The following is a 9496-nucleotide window of genomic DNA, read 5'->3' on the forward strand; positions in this document are numbered from 1 at the left end:
ACAAATGTGTGTTTATAAATGGGCATGGACTTTTTGTTTACTGTAGTCGAGTGTTTGCAAATAACACATATGCCTCTGTATGTAAAGTCTTCCTTCATTAAGTCTAGGTAAACGAGTTTGTTTTTTAGCTGGCCTGATCCATTTGTTGTCAGACATCTAGGGTTGCGGTACACAAAGCTCAGAGTTTTCTGTTCCACAAGTGAATGTTGAGAAAAGATCCAATGTAAATGAGACCCTTAACTTGGCTGGCGCCTTTTTCCTCCTTGGACCTCCTGGCGGGGGCGGGGAATGGATGCCAGCACTCTAAGCAGCTACTTACTCCCCAGGAAGGGAAGTGAACATGTAATGAACATGTAATTGACATGCTCTAGATGGCCACAGAGTTTGGAAAGGTACAGATTTCCACTCAAGGCACTATCAAGCTTTTTAGTTCATCCACTATTGTCACATTTATGTTCCCTGTTTTTCGGGGGGGGGTCAAAACAGATGCACAGACCTCATTACAAATGTTTACACACAGATTCATAAGGAAGTTTGCCCCTCACAATCACACAGTAAGAAGGAGAAATTTTCCTGGAACATGTGCACAGAAGGAAAAGGCCAGCTTATTTATGCAGATGTATTACATTAATTCATCCATATTTCACATCATATCCACAGTGTCCAAGTCTGCATGTTTCTTAACTGATGTGGCGTAGTTACAGAACTGGAGGAAAAAAGGTTTTGGATTTTCCTTAAGAAAATAAAAAATAGTCCCCAAATGGGGGGCGGGGAGAACCTGTCTTTCTGAAAAAAGAAATCAAAAGAACCAATCCCCTTTAAATATACAACTGCATGTTTCTAAGATTAAACTGAAGTTAATATAATAAACACGTTTTTTAAAACCCAGTACCTCAGATATGTTTAACATTTGAACTATACCCACAAAATCAATTATAACGTCTGTTAAATTAATGATGTTACCCACACCATATATTAGGCAAATTGTATGCAAATAGTAATGCTGTGGTTATCAGTTGTCTGCAAAATAAATTAGTGAAGCAGAGTAAAGGCTGTGTGCAGGAGCATAATATCTAATTGAGGAGTAATTTTATTGTGATCTTTACTTTTAAATAACATCATGGTTATTAAAAATTGTAACATAATGTTTCTCTGCAGGGCTGATAAAACCCTGCATGGTATCAAAAATGCCTTACAGATTAATACTGATACAGTGTAATTTGTGGCTTCAAGGATTTACCCGGAATTGCTGTAAAATAAAATGTATTTAAGTTCTGATTATCTTGGATTTGCAACTAGAAGAGTCACGATTGGCATAATGAAGCTATTGGCTAAGAGTATGACCCTTTTCTAAAGAAGGAAATTGCCTAAAATATCCCATCAGCAAGGGAAATCCTTGTAAAAATACACAGTATTCATAGCCAACGGCTGCTAGCAGTTTAACATTGCAGAAGATTTCGCACAATGGGTAGGTATTGTAGATTATCCTAACTACATTTAAAAAGGCAATAACCAAGGATGCAATTCTAAATCGCTGCAGCCGCATCCTCCCCCGGTCTCATTCCACGGGCTGGGGGTGGGGGGGAGGGCAATTGATATGTTAAAATGTTGTGACGGATTAACAATAATAACGCCTGTGGCAGAAGATGGAGTTTTTAAAAAAAGTTAATAGATATGTATATCACTATTTATGCACACGCGCGCGCACAGCATGCAGTGAGTAACAACTTTCAGGCTCCCCGGTCACCTTTGCACCATCTTTCAAAACGCTCTCAGCGACAAGTTTACGTGTTTTGGGAAAAGCTGACTAAACCTTTGAATCCGAGCTGGGTGCCCATTACACAAACCTGCGGCTGCCTCCCAGTGGGGGCGGACAGGGGTCCAGCCGGTAATTAAATGTGCATAGACGTTGGAGCAGCCGACTTCGGGGGGCCAACTTCAAAAACCCTCAGTCTTGAAAGCCAACGCCGAAGTCGGCCCGGACCCGAGGCCCCCGCTTGGTGGCCCCCGAAGCCACCAGGCGCCCGAGAGCGGGGAACTTGGGCTGAGCGAGTGGAAGGGAAGGTGTGCGCGCGGCGCGGGTAAGGAGGTGGCGGCGGCGGGGAAGGTGGCCGCAGAGGAAGCGGAGGCCGGTGGCACCTTGCCGCCGCCTGACCCCGCGGCCGGCGGCCGGCGGCCGGCGCTGGACACCTGGAAAGTTGAAGCATTTGCGGCGGGCAGGATCCGGTGCGCGGGGAGACCGGCCGGGCCGGCGGTGCGCAGAGAAAATCCCCGCGGAGGTCGTGCGGCTCAGCCCGCAGGCGGCACGGGCTCCGATTTGGGCCAAAGGCAACTCTTTGGACTTGGAGTGCCAAGCGACGCGTTCGGAACCCTCATCGCACCCTCTGCCCGCACCTCTCCCCCCACCCACCCACCCACCGGGGCACCCGACCGCGGAGTCGCGGCGGCGGGGCCAGAGGTGGCTGAGATCAAGTGGGAGGGCGTCTGGGGCGCCCCCACCACAGCCCCGGCTTCCCTTAACAAAGGCGAAAAGCCCAGCCCCAGCCGGGGGACCTGCGTAGCAAGGAGAAGGCAAAATTCAACACCTACCACTGCTGCTCCAAGTCCCAGTCCCTGAAAAAGTCGAATAGATCCATAGCGGCCGGGCGGCGGCGGCGGCGGGCGGGCGTCCGTCCCTGCTCCCCGCGGGTCGGCGCGGCTCTCGGCGCGGCTGGCTCACTGCTCTCGGCGGCCCGGCTTTCCGGCCCTCCCGCCCGGCTAAAAGTGCCCAGGCCGCATCGGAGGCGGCGGCGGGCGCCGGGGGTGCCGGGTCCTGCGCTCCGGAGCGGCGGCGGCGGTGGCACGGGGCGGGCAAGTGCCCGGCCGCCCGCTCGGGTCCGCTCGCTCCGCGGCTGCCCGCGCGCCCAGCGCCCCGACGCTGCGGCGGCAGGCGCTGGGGGCTCGGGCCGGCGGGGCCGCCCGCCTGGCGGGCTGCGGGCCGGCGGCGGCGGCGGCGGCGGCGGCGGGGGGGGGCGGCCGGGGCGGCAGCGGCAGCGGCAGCGGCAGCGGCGCGGCGCGGCAGCCGAGGCGGCAGCGGCGGCGGCAGCGGCGGCGGCGGCTGCACAGGCGGCGGCGGCGGCGGCCGCGGCAGCATCACACACTTACACACTCACAGGGGGCGGAGCCTGGGCAGCCCGAAGCCGCGACATGGAGCCTGCACGTTATCGGCCCCGGATCTGGCAGGGGCTCGCTGCGCCCGCCTGCGCCGCTCGGGACCCCCCTCTGTCAAAATCAGCTGGTGGGAGCGGCCGCTGAGCCGGGGACAGGGGCCCGAGCCCGAGGGGCAGCTGCAGGGATGCGGGCGGGGGGCTCGGACCCAGGCTCCGAGAAGGGGACCCCCCTCTGAACCCCCACCCACTCCCACCAGGGGAATTACTGTTTGGAACCAGAAAAGAGCGCACTAACTGCTGCGGGGATCGGGGTCGACCCCGCACTACCCAGGGACTCTCCTCCGGCTCCCGAGCACTGGAGCAAACTTTGGCGGGCCCGAGCATCCCTCGAGCCCGCAGCGCAGAGCACGCGGGGCCGGGAAGGAGAAGGCGGTCACCTTCACCGTCCCCGCGGCACCGCGTGCCCGCACCCAGGCCCGCCAGGCATGCCGCAGTGCCGTGCCCGGCTGCGGGGCGCGGGGCGCGGCGCGCACCTAGTAGGTCCGCGACCTCCGGGCCCCGGATTCCGTGGGCTGCGAGACGAGGCAGTAGCGACTGTCCCTGTGTGAACTCTGGGTTCGGGATTAGGACGCTGGGAAAGTCGACTGCACTATCACCTTCCCCGCACAGCCGCCACGTGCCTGGGGCCAACGACTTCTGCTCTTACCTTCTCTGGAAAATAGGAAAGCCACGGGGTACGTGCCCACTGGCCCACCCACCGGCTGCCTGTCTCCCTTCTGGCGGGAGAATCTGCTCTCTCCACGTGCAGCTTCATCCTTCCCTTCAACCTCCAATGCTGGTCCAGGACAGGGTGCATCCCTTTAGCCAATGCCCTCAGGGAAGGCTTCCTGGCCTCCGAAGGGAGAAGGGGTGTCAGAAGGGGCGGGACCCGGTTTTGGCATTTCAGGAGCAGTTGCACTCTGGAGTCCCAGATATCTCGCTCGCCTTCTTCAGGTTATTATACAGAGGGGATCGTATTGGCACATTATTGAAATCCTAAGGCTAGGACTCTTAGGAAGAGCAGTAGACTGAGCTTTGACAGAGCAGGTTGCCTGTTCTGATCCTATCTGTGTGACTCTGAGCGAAGTCTCTTCCCTGAGGCTCATTTTCTTCATCTCTAAAAAGAGAGACTTGATCCAGCTGCCATCTGGCTCTTGCCACTCTGGCCATTCTCCTTCCTGTTCTCTAATACTATCTCATATTCTCAAAATCGTCCAAATAGCTCTGCTTTACTTTTTTTTTTTTTTTTTTTTCTTTCCAGGAGAAACGGAGGCACTGAGACTGGGTACTTTGCTCAAGGTGTCACATTTCTCCTCGAGGGGAAACTAGACAGGAACCTAGAATCAGGGAAGCCCATTTGCGACTAAATGAAGTAGAAGGTACTACAGCTTCAGAACCTGAACTTGAAGGGGCCCAGAGTTTCACCTCTTCTGCAATCTTTGTATGAGAAAAGAGCACATCCCTACCATACTGAAACAAGCGGCTAAGATATGGCTCCTCTAGCACCCAGTGAGGCTTTGCTCTAATGTTTATTTATTTTGCATAAAACCAAGTTCTTAACAAATACTGGTTGACTGCAAATCAACCAACAGAGCAGCCAAGGGAAGACTGCATTTCCAATTGCCTTATCAGTTTGGCTTCTTGTAAACTCCTATGGTCAAAGCCTCCACCGCAGAAGAGCTATTGGCAAAAGTGGTGCAGGGGATTTTCAAATGATCTCTGTGGCTTGTTGATTCGTGGGCGTTCCAGTCTTCAGCCCTCGCCCATGAGCCCTTGAGGTGGCAGGGACCGCCCTGCTCCGATTTGTGGCCCCCAACCTTTGTGCCCTCAGTAAATGATTCTCAAATTGGATTTGATTGCTAATAATGATTGTTGCCAGGGCTAGTGCTTGATCTGCTAGAAAATCCTTAGAGGAAAACCAGAACATCCACAATTAACATTTAAATGTGGTGATTATGGTCACTTTGTATTCACTTTTCTCACCAGATTATATTGACTGTGTGGAAAGACAAAAAAATAATAATAATAATACTGTGCTGGGTAAATAAATTTCCAACAGAAATCAAGCTGCTCCTTTAAGAATCCCAGACCCCCATCACCCCACTGGTGCACTTTCTTCCCAATCAGCGGGAGGACCAAGCAGAAGCAGAAGGAGCCAGCGAGAGGCAGCCCTCGGAACAGAAGCGCCTGCGGGAAGGAGAGAAGAGACAAGTGGCGCCTGCTGCTTTCTCTTCCCGAGAGCAAAACCAGGAGGGAAGGCTGGGCTGCGCAGAAGGGACTGGCACTCCCAGCCACCCTCCTGGAACAGGAGGACGCTGAGAGAGGCAGCATCAAAGGGGCCGGCCAGCCTGCCCAGGCCCAGCACTCAGCGCTCAGTGTCAGCCTCAGCTCCCAGGCAGGGTAGCAGCCTCGCCTGCCTTCTCTCTTCCTCCTCCTCCTGACCATCTCGGGCTCTGATGGGCCTCCAGAGCCTTAGAACCGAGCTCTTTAGTGGACCTTCAGGTGTGCCTCCAAGCCAAGCTTCCTCCAGCACGCAAGCGGGAGGAAATGGAAAGCAGGTTGCAGGGGGGGCAGTAGCAATAGAAAGTACAAAATCAGAGCCAACTGGGGCTGTCCTACCGGCAGCTCAGCAGTCTAGTCCTTTGGGTCGGGTTGCTGTCCTCCCATTCCACTCCCCGGGGTACCTCAGCTAAGGTGGAAGATTCCTCTGCGCCAGGCTGTTGTCCTGGCTTTGCCTGGCAAAACCCCTCTCTGATCTGGCTACAAAGCTCGGAGTTGGGAGTTCGGCTCAACTTCCAGAAGTCGCAGCCTCTCTCCCCTCGGGCTCTCCCCTCTCTGTTGGCTTCTCCCACTCTCTCTGACTGGGCCACTCCACACCTCACCAGTCCCCCATATTCAGAAACCCTGACCCCCAAGAACCTCCTGGGAGGACCGCTGGCCCAAGAGAACAGAATCAAAACTAAGACTTCATGACTCAAGGAGACTCGATGGGTCTTTATCTCTTGAGGTAAAACCAGAAATCATTTTTTAAGAGGCTTGATTGTATAGAAATGCTGATTCTCCAACTTTCTAAAGTGAGATTTTTGACTTGAATTACTTCTAAACGAGTTTAATTTGGAGTCTCCAGGTACTAATCTTCATTTCAAAGAACTTGAAATCTTCCATTCTTACAGCTGCAGTAAAGGCACGATCTCGCAGGCTCTGGTAGATAGTGTCTACAATTAGGATTAATTTAAGAAAGTTTCACTGTGAATGTCAGTTCCGAGAAATGAACAAATCGACAGCGTGTGATACATGTGTCATCCTGTCACACCTCAGATTTCCACTTAAAACATGAAGCACTTCTTTCTGACCTGGTGTGCAATCAGGCTGAGTTACTCTCTAGGAGGAAATTCTGGTCCAGGTAACAGCTCATCTGAGGAGGCGTGCTTGAAAGAATTCCAAATTCCATGGGCTCCATTTTGGGAGGCATCACCTTCCACTCCTGTGGCTGGTGCATTTCAACCCTTTCTAACTTCAGAATATCTGTACCTGTCTGGCAGTGCCCCCCAAAACTGTAAGGCTCATGACAGGAGGACCTAGGTCAGTGTCATCAAAGCCTAGCACAGGACCTGACTCGTAGCAATTCCCTTCAGGGTCAAGCCCACCAGTCTCTGGGAAGGTGGCGATCCCAGAAGGTGATTTGAGATTAGATCAGGAAAATTCTCTGAACTGCTGGTTCTACCACTTTGTCCTGTGGATCTCAATCATGTATCGCAATTGCAAGTCCTTACTCCCTGGGCTTTCTGATGATCGTAGACAATGACCCCATTTCAGAGATCTTCCAAAGTCCCAGGCTCTGGGTTCTTACTGGGTCCTAAGTATCAAATACCACATAACTTTACATCAATCCCTGTTTAATTAGGTGTACAGTATTGCAGGTGATGCTATTATGACTTTATATGGGACATTCCTGTGACTCCTTGTACATATTTAGCCTAAAAATAAAGAGATGATGTCGACTCAGCCTTTATTATGTACCAGGAGCTGTGCTGAGCATTTTATGTACGTTATTTCGTTTACTCCGCACCATGATTCTCTGAAGTAGGCACTGCTATCATCTACTACATATCTTGCAAGAGGAAACCTTGCAAGGCTCTCAGAGGCTGACGACTTGCCCAGAGTCACAGAGCTCGTAAGTGCCATAGCCAGGCTTTGTCCCCAAGTTTCTTTGCTGCCAAAGCTCAGGTCCTCATCTGCGCTGCCCTGACAGCCTCCATTCTGCATTCACAAAGGGTTTCCTCTCACTGTGGCCGCAGGGAAGGAGGCAAGGAAGGAACCCTTATCTCGGTTTGACGGTTGACGGAACAGGTTGAGTGACTTTGCCAAGATCGTACGGTGGGAGAGCTGAGCAACTAAAGCTAAGACCCGGTCATCTAGGCTCCAAATCCAGCATGCACTCTACCCACCACATTACTGTTTATGGTCCCAGGGCCACTCCCAGGAACTCTAACACCCTGGGACTTTGGGACTACAATGGCATCAGTTAACTGTGGGATTTAAAAAAAAAAATTCTCATGGTGCAATTTCCCTGATCTCAACTGTGGCTGAATTGGGGGAAGGCAGTTGGCTGAGCCATGCCCTCATATTAAAGACAGTCAGTCAGGCAACAGGAAGCAAGAAGATGGTGGAGCAATTCTTGCTTCATCATTTAAGGAGACTCAGATGGGTCTTTTTCCTGGAGATTAGAAATCTAGGTTGAAGATAGTGTTTAGGCTGATGGGGGGTGGGGAGTACATGGTGGCTGGCTCTGAGATGTCCCTGGGGAATCCCTTCTGCATCTGAAGGCTCCATCCCCTTGTTTATAAATTAAGGGGGTTGGAAACATTCCAGCTCTGACATTCTAGGGCTCCCTGATTTGAAGTCCCTTCATACAACACCCCCCCCCCCCACCCTCCATCCATGGCCAAGTGCAGATTGGTAATTTATAATGATGAGAGAGGCAAAGTGAAGAGTCACCTCGATTACCCAGATCAATCATCTCCATTCCTGGTCCAGTGATTGGGAAATCTGCTTCCTGGAGCTCCGAGCCCTGTCCCAGGGCTGCTCTCATAAACCCATTCAGCAGCGTGGCTGCCAAGAGTCTTTTCCTGGAGCCCACTCTGTAAGGTTGAAGGGCTGAATTCCAGAGGGAAGTTAAGCATTTTCCCAGTGGCCAGGGAGAGGGAACCTAATGTCTCTGAAAGTGCTTTGTAAAAGGTAAAAACCCCGTATAAACGCGTGCTCTCTTCCTCCCTAGGGCTGCTGTCTCGGAGGCTTCTCCATCCGGTGAGAATCAGCAATGCTGAGTGCCCTGGCTTTGTTTGGAGGGATTTCATTTGTGTTTTTGTTTTTGTTTCTGTTTTTGTTTGGCAAAGGGACACCCCTGCTGTGGGGGCCAGGGTCTGGTTAATAAGCTGTAAGTTTTGATGCTGTCAAAATAATATTAAGATGTAGAAACTTCTTTTTACTGAGTAATCATTTTTTTGGAAAGGGTTCAGGTTATTGATTTTCATATTGAAACATTTAAGAGTTTTAAATCGGTGTGTTTGTTTAAAGCTTCCTGGTTCTTGGCATCATGTGAAACCTTCATTTTTCTACTAAGTTGTTAACAATCAAATCCTTAGCAATGGCATTAGAGGAAATGAAATGACTGCCTACAGTAAACTTTTAGCTGCTCTGCCTTTCTATTTTCGGGAAGTAGAATGCACTGATAAGTCCCTCATGCTTTGAAGTACTCTTTTCTTTCTTTCAGCTTTATTGAGGTGTCATTGAGAAATAAAAATTGTATACATTTAAGGTATACAAAGGGATGGTTTGATATTCGTATATATCATGAAATGGTTTTCACAATCAAACTAATTAACGCACCCATCACCTCAAATAGTAACCATTTGTGTGTGTGTGTGCGTGTGTATGTGTGTGTGGTGAGAACACTTAAGATCTACTCTCTTAGCAAATTTCAAGTATATAGTACAGTATCATTAACTATAGTTACCATTAGCTCTGTGCCATAGATCCCTATACATCAGCCAAACATCAGATCCCCAGAACTTACTCATCCTTTAACTGAAAGTTTCAAGGATGGGCATCAGAGGTACAATCAGTCCAGTTTTTCCATGGGGGGAGGGAGAACAGAAGCATCAGCCCTGGGAAATGTTGCCTAATCACCTGACCTCCTAGGAATTGCTGCCGCAAAGAGGCCATGCTGCCCAACCACTTGGTGGTTGCCCCTTGCTCTTTTTCACAGCAGTCGGACCAGCTCAGGATGATGGAGGAGAGACTCAGAG

At 51.2% G+C, this 9496-nt stretch overlaps 1 protein-coding gene across 2 annotated transcripts in view; it reads right to left on the reverse strand.

Annotated features, from left to right (window-relative positions):
- AFF2 (ALF transcription elongation factor 2) overlaps positions 1 to 2666 on the reverse strand; it is a 449605-nt gene extending 446939 nt beyond the window's left edge. For both annotated transcript variants that reach the window (XM_078065010.1, XM_078065009.1), the window contains exon 1: positions 2590 to 2666. In XM_078065010.1, coding sequence (XP_077921136.1) covers positions 2590 to 2636 — 47 coding nt within the window. In that variant the 5' untranslated portion in view covers positions 2637 to 2666. The remainder of the gene's footprint in view (positions 1 to 2589) is intronic.
- Positions 2667 to 9496: the final 6830 nt, after the last annotated feature.

The sequence above is a fragment of the Halichoerus grypus genome, chromosome X (genome assembly GCF_964656455.1).
Source record: "Halichoerus grypus chromosome X, mHalGry1.hap1.1, whole genome shotgun sequence".
Taxonomy (NCBI): domain Eukaryota; kingdom Metazoa; phylum Chordata; class Mammalia; order Carnivora; family Phocidae; genus Halichoerus; species Halichoerus grypus.